General features: G+C 48.7%; 1 protein-coding gene across 1 annotated transcript; it reads left to right on the top strand.

Moving 5' to 3' along the window:
- Positions 1–16: 16 nt before the first annotated feature.
- SPTSSB (serine palmitoyltransferase small subunit B) lies at positions 17–11,146 on the top strand. The gene is made up of 2 exons (XM_059855835.1): positions 17–191; positions 9,211–11,146. The coding sequence occupies exon 2, from the start codon at positions 9,239–9,241 to the stop codon at positions 9,473–9,475; it is 237 nt and encodes a 78-aa protein (XP_059711818.1). The 5' UTR covers positions 17–191; positions 9,211–9,238; the 3' UTR covers positions 9,476–11,146.
- Positions 11,147–16,128: the final 4,982 nt, after the last annotated feature.

Raw genomic sequence — 16,128 nt, forward strand, 5'->3', positions numbered from 1 at the left:
GGTTCTGCATCCCAGTGTTCTGCATCCCGGTGTTCCCGCAGCCCGGTGCTCCCGGTGCCGGCGCTCATTCCCCGCTCGGCTCGGCTGGCCCAAGGGCACCGCGGCGGAGGCGCGTCCCGGAGCATCCCCCCAGCCGGGGCCGGTGACCTTGGCGAGCGCGGCCGCGGCCACGGCGAGTCCCCGGCGGCTCGGTAAGGAGCGGGGGGAAGGCCCGGGAGCGGGGCTGGCAGCCGCAGGAGCCCGGGGGGTGCTGCGCTGTGCCTCCCTCCGGGGAGCTGCCGGCGTTCCTGCCGCACCTGCAGCCTCCGGCGAGGGCTCCGGGCTCGGGGTGTCCCTGCCCGCGGCAGCGCTGCAGTGACATGGGCTCCAAGGTCCCTTCCGAGCCAGACCATGCCGTGATTCCGGGACTTGTTGCTGCAGCCCTGGAGCCGGGGGTTTATTTCCAGGTGGCAGGAAGATGGTTTGCCTTAGGGATTCCCTAAAGACGAGTCAAACACCCGGGAGTGGGAAGGTCGCGCCGGCTGGGGGGGATGGAGGAGGTTGTGCTGCTCGCACCGCTGCGCTGGGAATGCTCATCGCTGGCAGATTTTTCTTCTCTGCTTTTCTTAGAGTTGCCTTCAGTGGGAAGCAGGTGCAAGTCCTGCCTTCCCTGTTGGATAAACCCTGGATAATATGGAGGAGAATCCCTGCAATAAATGCTTAGGCTCTGCTTAGTCAGCACAAGGCACTTTGGGGGATTTTAATGTAGATTTTAAAGCTTTGGGAATTGGGATGCTGGGTTTTCTTTTTCTGAGGAATATCACGAGTATGGTACAAATAACTGCAATTCCAGGAGGGCTTGGAGTGATTTCTAGCGCAGGTTTGGTGGGGAGAAGCAGGGAAGCTGTGCATGGAGCATGGATGTTGTTCCCAGATTCCAGCTGGAATGGGAGATGCTGAAACGCTGCCTGGGGAGCAGCCTGGGCCCATGGTAATGTTTGTGCCACCCCTCCGTGCCCAGAAAGCACCCACAGCACCGGGACACAGAGCTCCAGCTGGCTGGGAGGCAGACAGGGCTCTGCTCTGGGTCCTGCCAAGCCACATTTTATGGAGCTTTCCATTTGTTTTATGGAGGATATCAACAGCTTTGTGTGTCCAAACCTGTTTGCTCACAGCGAAGAAGTGCCTGCAGAGGAAGCTGTTCCTCACTGCATAGATGGGGTTAAATCTGTGAAAAAAGTGCATTTCCCTTTTTATTTCTTATCTGTTGCAAGCATCTCACTCCATTTTTGCTGTTCCCCTCTGGAGCAGTGACTGGAGTGGTGCAACTCTGCTTCCTTTGATGAGCTCTCAGGGAGATGCACTTGCACAAGAGTCTGGTCCCATTTTCCACCAATACCTGTCATAGCTGTGACAATATTCACTTCCTCACGTTGCACACAACCCAAGCTGTTACTTTCAGCTGCCTCAGAAATGACTCAGAGCAAAGCAAAGAAGTCTGAATAAAATAAGGGCTACAACTGAAAGTAAATCTTGTTTGGGAGCCCAGACATCTCAGTTATTTTGTTGGTAGATTGATGTGTTTACACAACCTCCTGAACTTGGAAGCCTTCAAAGGATGTGGATGATGCCCCAGATCTCACAGGGAACTGAGGTTTGTCACCAGGAGCAAATGCAAAACCCCTCTGAGATATTCCTGGAACAGTTCCTAAGGAACTCTCAATTTTTAAATGTTTGCAGTTTGAACCTGGTGCTGGTCTCTAGTCCCAGATTTGAGGTTTTGGTTGGGAATAGTTCTGTTTGAAACCCTGTTCCTAAATGATACTTACACTCAAAACAGAGGGGAAGGTTTCCCTTCCCCTGGGATTCAATCTACCATTTTCCCATCTCCTCTGGCAGAGCTGCTCACCTGTTCTGCCCCAAGGTACCAATCCTGGCACAGGGGGAGGACCCAGAGCCCAAAGCATGCCCAGCCCAGGAAAGCTGGAAAGGAAGGGATCTGTACCTAAACTGCAAGGAGCAGCTGGTTATGTAAGGAAACAACTGAGGAAACTTCAGGGGAGGGAAGAACAGGAAAATTGTTGAAAATTTAATTTAGCCTTGGAAGAAAATGGGACAGAGCTGTTCCAGGAATGTTGTTGGTACAGAGAAGCTGCATCCTCTCCTTTCCCTGTGCCTGAGTAAGGAGGGGATTGGGCACTGATAAATCAGCCAGGCTGCAAAGTCAGTGGCAGCTGAGTTATTCAGAGCTGTGCCTTTGCTGGGAGCAGCTTCCAGCTGTCAGGGGGCAGGTAAGGCATGAAATCAGTCCCAGCTTCAGCTGCCTTCAGCTGCTGGGCTGGTACAGATGCTTCTCTCCAGAGGAGATCCCCGTGGGTGCTGCAGGGCAGCCTCTGCTTCCCTGAGGGTCAAAAATTCATGGATCTCATTTGAAAGGACTTTTCCACATGGTTGTAGGTCACCATAAACCCCATCTGTGTACTCTACTCAGCTGAAGGAGAAAATTCAGCAATTCTCTGCCTGTTGTCCCACGCAGCTGGCAAGGCAGGCTGACAGGAATCCTCTGCTCCAGGATCCTCTGCTCCAGGCAGAGATGCAGCTGAATTCCAGCCCCAAACCCCAGTTTGGGAGCCCAGAACTGCAGCAGGTGGAGCACACACACAGATCAGGGTCCAGGTGGATACAAGGAAGTCAGCTCAGATTTTGTGTAGGTGTGGCACCGCCACTCGAGGAGGGGTTTGAGGTTCCCAGGGGTAACAGGAAGTTTTCCTGGACAGGGAAAGCTCCCAGGCTTGGTGTGCACTGTGTAACATTTGAACAAACCGAAATAGCACCTGTGTGCTGCCACTGAGGCCAGCAGGAAGGAATTTGGGGGTTCAAGATTAGGAAGATGCTGGAATTCACTCTCCCGAGCAAGGGAAGGCAGAAACAGGGCTGAAAAGACCATTGCTCTTCCTGCCTTACCCCTTCCACTCCTGGAAGATTTTATTTCCAGCAAAGCCCACGGGCTCAGCCAAGCCATGCTCACCCACGAGCAGAATGGCTGAGTCATGAGCAGCACCAGCACCTCCCCAGCTCAGCCCCTCATCCTGGTGTGGCACAGGACACGTGGAAGGGATTTACATTCCCTGGAGCTCTGCAATGGACGGCCAAGGGTGCTGAGGGAGAGAAACCAGGATTGCTTCACTCTGCCGTGCACTCCAGGATTCCAGGGTGGGTCTTTATCCAAATCTGCAAGACAAGGTGCTTTTTGAGGTGTAGCCTTGTCTTTCAGCCCTAGCCCTCCCACTCCTGCAAGATTTTCCAGCAAACCCCACAGGTTCTGCTGTGCACTCCAGAATTCCAGGGAGGATTGTTTATTCAAGGTCAAGGTGGTTTTTGAGGTGCATTCTTGGCCGCTGTGCTGGGGTTGTTGCTGCTCTTCTCATTCCTGGGATTTCCTCCCTGGGAGAACAAACTGGAGGTTAAATTGACAGATCCATGTGGGAGTGCTGCAGGAACCTCAGGGCTCTGCTTGCAGGAGGGGAAGGCAGATCTCCAGGCTGAGCTGCTGCTCCATGGACACGCTCCGTGCGGGATTGGAGCCACAGGGATGCAACAGAGGAACAGGCTGAGGTGGTGTCCCAGGAAATTCTGGGATTTGGATTTCCCAGAGCAGGCTGAGGTGGTATTCCCAGGAAATTCTGGGATCTGGATTTCCCAGAGCAGGCTGAGGTGATGTTCCCAGGAAATTCTGGGATCTGGATTTCCCAGAGCAGGCTGAGGTGGTGTTCCCAGGAAATTCTGGGATCTGGATTTCCCAGAGCAGGCTGAGGTGATGTTCCCAGGAAATTCTGGGATTTGGATTTCCCAGAACAGGCTGAGGTGGTATTCCCATCGAATTCTGGGATTTGGATGCCATGGACATGCTCCGTGCGGGATTGGAGCCACGGAGATGCAAAAGAGGAACAGGCTGAGGTGGTGCTCCCAGGAAATTCTGGGATCTGGATTTCCCAGAACAGGCTGAGGTGGTACTCCCAGGAAATTCTGGGATTTGGATACCCTAGAACAGGCTGAGGTGGTGTTCCCAGGAAATTCTGGGATCTGGATTTCCCGGAACAGGCTGAGGTGATGTTCCCAGGAAATTCTGGGATCTGGATTTCCCAGAGCAGGCTGAGGTGGTGTTCCCAGGAAATTCTGGGATCTGGATTTCCCAGAACAGGCTGAGGTGATGTTCCCAGGAAATTCTGGGATGTGGAATTCCCTGGAATCTGCTGCCTCATCTCAGTTTCTGCCCAACCACTGATCATTTCATCCCTTGTGCACCGTGCTTGGTGCTCACTGAATAAAACATGAATGGGAATGCCTGGGAATGGGGATGGGGATGCATAAAATCACTGGGCTCATCCCAGGATGGTGTCAGCATTAAGAGGGACAAAACTGAAGCCTTGGATGAATCAGGATATTCAGCAGGACAAAGCCATGGAACACAGTGAAGTTACAAGAACAGCCCCACATCACGAACTTGCAGAGAGGATTTCTATGCCAGTCCCAAGGAGGTGATTGCCCATTTAGCCTCCAACATCCAAAATTATTTACAGATCAGACAAGTTTAAATTCAGCCTGGCAGCCTACACGTGGGTGCTCAGGGCTGGTGGGACTGGGACCCCCTCAGGGACTCGTGAAGGATTTTATTTAAGCTCCAGCAGGAGAGGATTCCCTCAGGATGCTGCAAACCCCATCCACTCTTGCTGCTGGGCTATCCCAGCAAGTCTTCAGCCAACAGTCACTTTTAGCCAATTAAATATTTGTATTTTGGGGATGGATTGATTGATTGCTGCTTTTATTTCTCCTCTCATCCCTACTTTCCATTTAAAGCAGCAGAGGTCACCTGTTGAATGATCATGAGGCCATTTCCAGCTCCAGGCTTTGTTTTTGCCCGCTCCAGAGGAACTTTTCCTGAATATATGCTGGAAACCCTTTCTCCCTGGATGTGTGACTTGACCAACCCATCCTGCTGAGGGCATGAGGTGCTTTTTAAGCATTCTTTGGAAACCAGTCTCTCCCAGTTCCCCTGCAAGAATGTTTCTTTCCACAGGAATTTCCCAGCAGGAGCTGTCCGGCCATGGGTCAGAGCTGCAGATTGAAAATGTGACCAAAACTCCCCAAATCCCAGCTGCTCAAAGCAGAAATTACATATTAAAGGACCTACCACTGGCATCTTCTAACTCCCAACTAGCTCTGGCTCTGGAAAATAAGGTCATTAATAAAGAAATTTGGGAGATTAGACATGCTCTGAAATGAAACTTTGATATTTGGATGATGATTTATCTTTTCAGCTGCCCTAATCAGAGACATGTGTCAACAAGCAAGAAAATCAGGCAGCCACTTAAAACACTAAAAGCTGCTTTACAGGTTTCTCTTCTTGCATTTTTTTTTCTCTTGGAGGTGCAAGTGCTGAAAATAATCTGAATATTGCTTAACAGGAGCTGAATTCTCTTCATTTCACTCATAGCTGGCTGTAACAGTCCCATGGCCTCTAAACAGGAAGGCATTTCCCCAGCACCTCTGAATGTTTCAATCCAAATTTGTAGACAAATGAATGTTGAGTTAAAATTGCATAAGAACAAATCATCTCCTGCTCTGGAATAGTGGGAACTGATGAGTGAGTAACTCAGGGCCCTTTCAAGTGGGAGTGCCAGCTGGAACAGAATAAAGCACAGACATGGAAGTGAAGCCTCTCTGGGATGAATCCTGTTTAAAATACAGATTTTTAGCCTCTGAAGTTTGCCTAGTGATCTGCTATTCCCTTTGATTGCTGCTACAATTAGTTTGGGTGGTAAATCTGCCACAGAGCTCTGGAGGTGTGGGGGTTTGGGCTGCTCCTTGTTCCTCATAAGGGGTCCAGGGGGATGCAAACTGTCCCTTCCCCACGGGCTCTGTGTGACAGTGCCACGGGGGAGCCTGGTGTCTCATTGCCTCAGCAGCTGCTCTCAAATGGCTTTTATCCCCTTCCCCTCCTGTGTTTTCCTTTATAAATTATGCAGCTGGAGCTGTGTTATCCCTGCACAGCTCCCTGCTCTCAGGCTGCCTGAAATGCAGAAGTGTGTCAGTGGTGAGGGCACAGACTGTCATTTGCTTTTGCCTTTTACTTATCCCAACCTCCAGCATTCATTAGGAGACCACAGAGCACAAAGGCAGCTCGTGTTCCTCCTGGAATTCCAGAGTGCCTGGGGATGGAATTACTGCCGTGCACTGGGAGCTGGGAGAGCCAGAGAAAGCCAGGCTGTGCTGGGGCTGCAGGGAAATGCAATCCCCGGGCTGGAAAAAAGGTGCCAAGGGCTTTGGTTAAATCCAAAGGGCTGCTCATCATTTTAACGGCCTCATCCTTTATTCATGTGGCCCTCCAGGTGCTGATGGGGAGGCTGCAGCCTGGAACATCAGTAAAATCAGCCTGGGGAATGTTTTTCCTGCCTGTGGCTGTCCTGGATGGAGATGCACAGGGGTGTGAGCAGCTCTGGGCACTCAGACACCCCCAGCGGTGCTCCAGCCTTGCAGCTTCTCCAGGCAGGGGTCGGGATCAGCAGGGATTTACCCACGGAAGGGATGAGTTTAACCAGCACAGCCCTAACCCCAGTGTAAACCCCATAATCCTGGGAGTGTGAGGGGGCTCTCCTTCTCCTTCTCCTTCTCCTTCTCCTTCTCCTTCTCCTTCTCCTTCTCCTTCTCCTTCTCCTTCTCCTTCTCCTTCTCCTTCTCCTTCTCCTTCTCCTTCTCCTTCTCCTTCTCCTTCTCCTTCTCCTTCTCCTTCTCCTTCTCCTCTTTCTCCTTCTCCTTCCTCTTCTCCTTCTCCTTCTCCTTCTCCTTCTCCTTCTCCTTCTCCTTCTCCTTCTCCTTCTCCTTCTCCTTCTCCTTCTCCTTCTCCTTCTCCTTCTCCTTCTCCTTCTTTCTCCTTCTCCTTCTCCTTCTTTCTCCTTCTTTCTCCTTCTTCTTCTTCTCCTTCTTCTTCTTTCTCCTTCTCCTTCTCCTTCTTTCTCCTTCTCCTTCTCCTTCTCCTTCTCCTTCTTTCTCCTTCTTTCTCCTTCTTTCTCCTTCTCCTTCTCCTCCTTCTCCTTCTCCTTCTCCTTCTCCTTCTCCTTCTCCTTCTCCTTCTCCTTCTCCTTCTCCTTCTCCTTCTCCTTCTCCCTCTCCTCCTTTCTCCTCCTCCTCCTCCCCCTCACTGTTCAGGAAAGGGCTTCCCCCCCCAGAGGACAGCTCTGCTCTTTTTGCAGAAGGTCTGCACAGAGACACTTTTGGCTCCCAGGGAGTCCCACTTTGCCAGCTGGGCCACTTCCATTGAAGGCTCTGCAATATTTCCAAGGCTTTAAGGCCTCTCTCTCTCTGGAGTTCTGCCTTCCAATAAATGATCAGAAAGGAATCAGCTTCCATTCATGCCTGGCCAGTGAGCAGCAGTGCCTTTCTCCCCAGCCTGAGCCCCTGCAAGAAAAGCTGGTCCCAGAGACAGCCACTGCTACATTTTAAATGTTTCTCTGTCCCCAGAAGTGTCGTGGAACTTTCTTGGTCTAGGAAATATGGGAAGATGGAAGTGAAGGAAATGCTTTGGGAGAATTAATGGGGAAAACTTCCCTTTGGTAAATCCCACATCCCCCCAGAACAGAGCAGGAAAACACTGAATATTGGAATATTTTTGACCTATATCAGTGGCCCATCCTTATTTTAATCCCAGGTACAAATTTCCCAGTGCTGCTTTAGGATCTGCTGCTCTGAGGGACAGCAAAGTTCTGCTGCCCCAAACTCACTGTGACCACCAGACTGCAGGGATGTGATGTGTCCAAGCCTCTCTGTTCTGGCATTTTAGGCAGCACAGGTGTAGAAGAAAATGGGACACTGGGAGGTTTTCCAGCAAGGAATCTGCTGAATTCCCTGTGGACGGATCTGCTTGGAATGTCCTTCAACTCCAAAATAACAGAATCCCTCTGTAAAGCCTTGGACACTTTCTTGCCATTCTGTTTTCTCTAAATAGATGCTCTTAGCCTGCACCTAAAGATTGTTTCAAATGCCAAAATGCACATTCAGCAAAGAACAGTGGAAGCAAACCCTATTTCCTATTTAATTCTTGCTCAGCCACTCTCTTTCCCAAGTGGAGCTGGGAACAATGAAAGCAGCAAGGCATTACCCAAGAGGAAAGTCTTTCCTAGACTTGTAATTTCCATTAAATATTCTTTTAATCTGTAAAGTTTTTCATTTCTTTGGAATGAGCTGCAAAACAAAGTCCTTCTTCAGAGATCACTTTTTTCTCCTCCTCTCTTTCAGAACTTGGCTTTTCTTTATTCCCAGCAATTGCAGACTAATAAAAATGACTATCAAAAGTAAGCAGAGGAGTTTTCATAGGGCAGTTGTTTTAATCTTATCTTTATTCCAGGGCATGCATGGAACTTATGGAACATTTATGGAATTTATGGAACATTTCTGGAAGCTGGCCCAAAGCCTTTCTTTTTAAATGCCGATTTCCCTGATTTCCATGAGGAGTAGGATAGGAAAACCCACTTGGAATGTGGGAAGTGATAGATTCACAGGGAGGTTTGGGTCGGAAGGGAGTTTAATCATCCAGTCCCACACCTGCCATGGGCAGGGACACCTTCCACTATCCCAGCTTGCTCCAGCCTAGCCTTGTGAGGCATTGTTTGCAGGGGTCTTAGGATGAGGGAAGAGATGAGAAAGTTGACTCCATGTTCAGAAGGCTGATTTATTATTTTATGATATATATTATATTAAAACTATACTAAAAGAACAGAAGAAAGGATTTCATCAGAAGGCTGGCTAAGGATAGAAAAGGAATGAATGACAAAGGTTTGTCTGTGACTGAGACAGTCTGGGCAGCTGGGCTGGGATTGGCCATTAATGAGAAACAACCACAGAGACCAATCCCAGATCCACCTGCTGCATCCCACAGCAGCAGAGAATCCTTGGTCACATTTTGTTCCTGAGGCCTCTCAGCTTCTCTTTCTTAGGGAAAATCCTAAGGAAAGGATTTTTCATAGAACATGTTGGTGACAGCCTTGGACACTTCCAGGGATGGATCAGCTTTTCTGGGAAGTGGGAATGCCCAGCTGATGCAGCTCCAATAGCTGAGCAGCAGCTGCAGAGCCCATGGTCCAGGAGAGCTGGTGGCACCAACACCTCAGAGAATGAGTTTGTGTAGCGTTTCCACAGGATACCCCCTCTGTAATCCCAATTTCCCTGTCATTCCAGGCGCTCTCCAGCCACCCTGGCGCTGAAGATGGACGTGAAGAGGGTGAAGGACTACCTGTACTGGCTGTACTACCAGTACCAGCTGGTGACGTGCAGCTACGTGCTGGAGCCCTGGGAGCAGTCCATGTTCCACACCATCACGGTGACCGTGCTGGCCATGGTGGTGTACACCGCCTACGTCTTCGTGCCCATCCACGTCCGCCTGGCCCTGCAGTTCTTCTCCCAGATCTTTGGGCCCCAGCCCGAGGGCGCCGTGCTGAACTGAGCCGGGCCCAGCAGGGCCCAGCAGCTCTGTGAAATGGGTCACAAATGGTCCCTGCTGAGGTTTGGCTCTTGGGAAAGCCCTGCTTGCTTCACCTCGGCGGCTGGAGAGCGGAGCGAGGCGCCAGGCACGGCCCCTCTTCCATGAACACTCTGGGAATGGCACACAGCTCCAGGAATGGCACAGGATCCACCCAGCTCCCACCTGCAGCAGCAAAACCATCTCCTAGTTCATCCTGGTTCAGCCATTCTCTTTCCCAGTGCTGCTTTAGGATCTGCTGCTCTGAGGGACAGCAAAGTTCTGCTGCCCCAAACTCACTGTGAACACCAGACTGCAGGGATGTGATGTGTCCAAGCCTCTCTGTTCTGGCAGTTTAGGCAGCACAAGTGTAGAAGAAAATGGGACACTGGGAGGTTTTCCAGCAAGGAATCTGCTGAATTCCCTATGGACGGATCTGCTTGGAATGTCCTTCAACCCCAAAATAACAGAATCCCTCTGTAAAGCCTTGGACACTTTCTTGCCATTCTGTTTTCTCTAAATAGATGCTTTTAGCCTGCACCTAAAGATTGTTTCAAATGCCAAAATGCACATTCAGCAATGAACAGTGGAAGCAAACCCTATTTCCTATTTAATTCTTGCTCAGCCACTCTCTTTCCCAAGTGGAGCTGGGAACAATGAAAGCAGCAAGGCATTACCCAAGAGGAAAGTCTTTCCTAGACTTGTAATTTCCATTAAATATTCTTTTAATCTGTAAAGTTTTTCATTTCTTTGGAAATGAGCTGCAACCAACTGCTCTGGCAGAGGCTGTTTTGGTGGCTCCTGACACCCAAAGTTCTACCAACACAGTGCAGGGGCCTGGTTAGAGGAGATAAAAAATGAGAATATCCAGCAGGATTGGAGTGCCCATGTCGGGCTGGTTGGTGACTTCCAGGCTTCCATGGATGGGAGAGGAGCTTGGAAGGGAAAGCAACAGGAGGATGAACTCAAAGCCAGCTTTTTTCCCCTCTAAGTTCCCGTGTCTGACTTCAGATGGTTTAATTTTTTTTTTTTTTTTTTTTTTTTTTGGAAAAAAATTCTCCACCTCATCTTGCAGCTGCGTGAGGATGACAGGAAGATGCAGCCCTGCTCTGTCTCAGTGCCCTCCTGCCTTCTCTGATGAAAATCAAAATCTTTTCTTGCTGCTCCCACTCTCCAAGGTAGCAAAGTGCAAATCAGCACCAGGGGTAGAGGATCCAGAGTGGAAATAATATTTTAATACCTGCAGGGAAGGCTTAAAGAGCTTTCCTTTACAAAGAAGAAATTAGATTTATTGCCATTGCCTGTGGGGAGGTTTTGGAACAATGGGAGGCTTGTTTGGTTTTCCCTCTACACAAACCAAACGTGGGTGCCAAATCATAAATTACAGCTGCACTCTGCACGTCTCTACCAGCTGATGCTCCTGTTCGTGGAAGTGAGAGGTGCAAAATGTAAATAGCTTTCAAATGATGTTTGCACAGTTCTAGATTAAAAAGAAAACCCTCTTTAACTCCTTTCTCAAGCTGCAGCGAGCTCCTGCATGCTTCAGAGCACAAACTGGTTTGGAAACGAAGACATGTGGTGAAGGTTGCCCAGATCTGAACATGTGTATGCAGTTTTTTCAGCCAAAAAAAATAAAGTTTTATTCTTCACAAATGACCTCTGGCTGCATGACTCAGCTCTTCTGTGTTTTCCACTCATTCATAAATATTCTGGATGTGTGTGGGCCAGGCTGGCACTGTGGCAGAGGGATTATTTTGTGGTGAATGTTTTGGGGAGAGGTTGGAGAATCCTTTAAATGGATCTGGGATGAACACCAGCCCAAGAGCTCTCCTGTTTCTGGAGGGAAAATACCTTCTGACCTGCTTCAAATTAAGGCATTATCAAATACCCGAGTGTGCTGAGGGCTCAGCTGAGAGCTCTGGGCTCCAACAGGAGCTGTCCTGGCAGTTTATCACAGTTGGGAACCTGCAAACACGAGGTGCCAAGCTGTAGTCACACCTCGAGGAGATGAAAAATGGCAAAACCTGTGACAATTCCTCTTGAAAGTGTCTGTAAAATAGACTAAAAGTTATAACCCCAAAGTTGGAGGTGAAAAGGGAGAATATTTACGTAGCAAGTGGTATGAATTCTGTCTCCAAGTGGGTTCCAATTCTATCTCCAAAGATTCTGCTTGTCTAGAGAATGTGATGGTGTGAGTGCCAGGGCTCCTCCTCATCAGCCCTGTTCCCACTGATCTTTAATTCCTTCAAAAGTGGATTTCTGCCCCATGCCATCAAACTCAACTTTCGGAGCACAAGGAAAAGTTTTTGTGCAGCAATGCAAAGGCTGGAGCTCCTATCTGCAGGAGTACACACCCGCTGGAATATTGCTCTTTAAACATTTCATTTGGCAAACAGAACCTGGAGAGGACTTTGTTCAGGATTTCCATTGCCCTCCCACGGTGGGATCCATGCAAAGCACCTTCCTTCCTTCCTTCTGGTGCCTGTTGCCTGTGTTTGGCTTTGGGAGGTGCAGGGAGTGGCAGGCAAAGAGCAGCAGGTGCTTTTTGGGAGGGCTCCTGCAGGTATAACCAAGTAAAAACTCGTTTTTTCTGTGAATTCTTCACCTTCATTACTAAATTTTAAAGGGTTTAGGCAAGAGGTATTTACTAGAAAGGAAAGAAGCTGCTGGAAACAATCTCTGCTAAAAACCTTTTGAGATTTCCCCAGCCCTTTGCACTTCTCCTTGTGTCCAGAAAAGCTGGAATAACCCTCCCTACCTAATATTCCAAATCCCTGGGTTCCAGCAGGAGACTTCAAAGGATTTCTGGCACCCAGCAGGGAACAGAAGCTTTTTTTTCCCCCAGCTGAAAGAGAGAGGAGGTGAGATAACACTTTTGACAGCTTGAGACCTCACCACAGCTTAGGAAACTCTTCCAGCTCTAAAATCCTTTTCCCTGGGGAAAAAAAAAACCATTCCTGGACAATGGGAAGAGGTTTCTGTGGGATCCCAGCTGCACACAAAGGTGGGAGGGTGGAATTTTGGAGCTCCCAGTAACACCAGTATGTGGGTGGCAACTCTCTTGTGAGGGTTGTGATGTCAGGCTCTTTATAAATGTCTCCTTTCTCCTGCTTCATTATAGCTCCATGTTAATTGTAGTTAATTGCTTCACTGGGCTAATTGTAGCACAGCAGCTGGAAGTGTTCACACCAAAAATAATCCAAATAAAAGGAGCAAACAGAACCAATAATCCAGCAGTGGAAAAGGGAACAAAAGCAGAACAGGAGATGATCCAACTCCAGCTGCACTGACCCTGAAAGTACAAATGCCCCATTAATTTAAGGAATGAGAAATGTTGGGGCTCAGCTGGCCAGCACCATACACCTCTTGTTTAAAACTCATTTTCTTAATTTCATCTCATCAGAATTCTCATTTATCCTGCCATAAAAGTTTCCTGGCCAATTTCATGGATCACCTCCCAAATCCATTACTGAGGGCCACAACACACCAGACCATGAACCTCCAGAACCTTCCTCCCAAGGCCCTGTGGGCAGCTTTTACCCAAAACTATCAGAAACAGCTTCCCAAGGCCCCTCTGGGCAGCTTTTACCCAAAACTATCAAAAACACGTTCCCAAGGACCTTTTCCTTTGTGCTGCTCCCCAGGGAACACAGGGATCGGGATCACCACCAGTGCCCCTGCATGTCTGAGTGTCCAGTTTACTCAGAATTCCAGGGAAATGTCCTGTGCTTATGGAATTTTGAACTCTTAAACCAGCTGGGTTTTTTGGTGGTTTTGGTTTTTTGGTTGGTTTTTTGGGTTTTGGTCTTTTTTCCTAAGGTTTTCTCATCATTTTGATTCAACCATCATCTAAAATTCTTACTTTGGATGCTCCAGTCCTAAATTTAATTCCCTGATTATTTGGAAGTTTGGAAAAAAATTCACACAACTACTTAAGCCACGGTAAAAGAAGCCCAGCAGGTGTAGGAGAGTCAGCAGAACCACACAAACAGCAAATTACAGTCGTGCAGCACCAGTGAGAGCCAAAACTGGGACAATTGTCCCAGATGAATTGCTGCACCCCAGGGCACAGACGTGGACAAGTGGCCACGTGCCAGGCTGAGCACTGAAATTAAAGCAGAACAGGCAGATTTGCAAATGAAGTATCACAGAACTGGAATGATTAACTTAATCACACACAATGGTCAATATTCATGCAGCAAAAGCAGCCCTGTCCTCTAACCCCTACCCAAATAATCTCAGTTCTTTTTCCCTCAAACACCAAACAACAGCTGAATATCCTGAAATCTTTCCACAAACCGAAAAACAGGGAGGTCAGGAGCAAAGCTGGACTCAAAGTGCAGATTTCAGATCAACATCAAACCACTCAAAGCAGCCCTGCTGCAAACTTGTCACGTCAAGGGAATCAAGGAGCTGAAACTAACGAAATGTTCAGGGAAAATAATCCCAGGAAACTGAGAATTCAGGGTCTGTGAGGTGGCAAAGGAGGTCTGATGCCTCCTGAGGTGCTCCAAAGGCTGGATCTGAGCTTGTCCCACGGCTCCACCAGGAACAGATAAAAGGAAATGGGCTCCCCTTGACTCTGTCCTCACACCAGCAAGGAAAACCCAGCTTGCACCAAACAAAGCCCCTTGCTCCAGCAACTTGGTCCTTCATATTCCTTCCAATGAGCAATCTTTTGTCTGAATTTGAGGAGCCCAAATCCTGAGAATATCTCCAGGACACTTCCACGGGAACTCCCTGGCTGGAAGGCTCTGATTCACGGGTGGAGGTCAGAGTTAACTCCGAGAATTCCCACTTGTCATCATCCCTGCCTGCTCCACCCTCATTGCAGCAGTTGCTCCATCAGGACAGGTAAGAGCTGATAAACTCTGCTGATCCTGGGCTTTCAGGGCAGCCAGGGCAGCCAAGGCCTCCTTTTTATTGGAAATAAGGAGGTCCAAGGTCAAAATAGGCAATGGAAATGGTTTTATGTGGCGTGATGTAAGTTAGAGCCCTCCTCAATTACCAACAGACATTAGTCTGGGTTTAAAAGTGAAATTAAAACCAGGCACCCTCTGTCTCAAAATAAGAATCTCAGTGCTGGAATATAATCAGGCAAGAGGAAAAAGTCAGGAAACAGGACAAAGAGGAGAGGGGAATATCCACATGACAGAAAATAGGGTAAACCTGGCAAATCCATATTAAAAAACCAAAAAACCAGATTCTGCTTTTCTTACAATGGCTGAGCAAAGAGGGAGGAAATGAAGGTAAATAGTGGCAGGATCAGGAACAGATCCATTGGCAGCCAGGGTGCTGTTCCCGTTATTTTCTCTGGCATCTCCTACCTTTGCTTTGTAATCTTGGAGTAAATCAGAAATATCTCTTTATTTCAAGGACATACTCAAGGATGAGTTACACTCTGTGAATTTTTAGGAGTTTTAGGTACTTTAAAAAAAAAAGAACAGGGGGAGAAAATGCAGGTAAAATGTTCATTATGGGGAATTTGACACAAAACAAGTGAAGCCAGGCTCAGGATAAAGCACCTGACATGGAAAGGGCTGGGATGGGATTGCAGCACCCTAATTAAAGATAGGGAGCAACAGCCTCACCCATGGGGCTGGCAGAAGAAAGGGCTTCCTGCAGCTCCTTGCATTTCCCACAGCCACAAATTGCACAAGAGAGAAGCCTCTCTGAGGCAGTAATTATCTGCCAAATGCACAGAGATTGAGTGATTTATGAAGGAACAGCTCAAAAAAAGATGCTTCAAACTAATTCAGCACATCCAGCTCTGGACACGACGGTGCCTTGCTCAGGGGAACTTTGGGACATGTCTGGTATTTCCCTCCAGGTAAGTAATACATCCCAAGAAGTTTTCACCACACATTTTTGATTTCCCTTTCCAATATTTCTCCCCACGTGAGAATTAAAGGTGAAATCAAGTGGAATCAGTCTGGTACTGAGGTGTGGGTACCTACACCCAGCAGTCCGTGCTGCCTCAGGCTTGGTGTGGAGACACATCAAAAAATTCCAAATGCTTCCAGTGCCCAAACCTTCCACAGCTGCCTACAGGTGCCTCATGGGCTATCCAATAATCTGAGGTAATTGGTATCCAAATTTTGGCTAGTTTTGATATCCAAAACCTCTTCCTTATCACAGATGTATTTTAGTGGCACCACCAAAATACCTCAGAGCCCCACACCTAGTTTAGCATCAGAACCAGATTTTGGGGAGAAATCCTTCCCTGGGAGGGTGGGCAGGCCTTGGCACAGGGTGCCCAGAGAAAGGGCAGCTGATCCATCCCTGGAAGTGTCCAGGGCCAGGCTGGACAGTGCTTGGATCAACCTGGGGCAGTGGAAGGTGTCCCCATGGCAGAGGTGGCACTGGATGGCCCCTTCCAACCCAAACCATTCCTCTCCAATCCCCTCCACCCACGGCAGGACTTGGGCACTGAAACAGCCCCTCACAGCACCCTGGCTCCATGGCCTCTTTTCCCCAAGAAATCCTCGGTTGCCAAACGAGCATCACTGGGATCATCTTTCATATAAATGCAGATACTCCTAAATAAATAATGAGCCGCAGCACCGGGATCAGCTGGGGAAGTTTCCACTCCCTTGGCCACGCAGCGAGCCCTGGTTTTGCAATGTTCTGGCTGAGCA

Source organism: Haemorhous mexicanus, chromosome 10 (assembly GCF_027477595.1).
Source record: "Haemorhous mexicanus isolate bHaeMex1 chromosome 10, bHaeMex1.pri, whole genome shotgun sequence".
NCBI lineage: Eukaryota > Metazoa > Chordata > Aves > Passeriformes > Fringillidae > Haemorhous > Haemorhous mexicanus.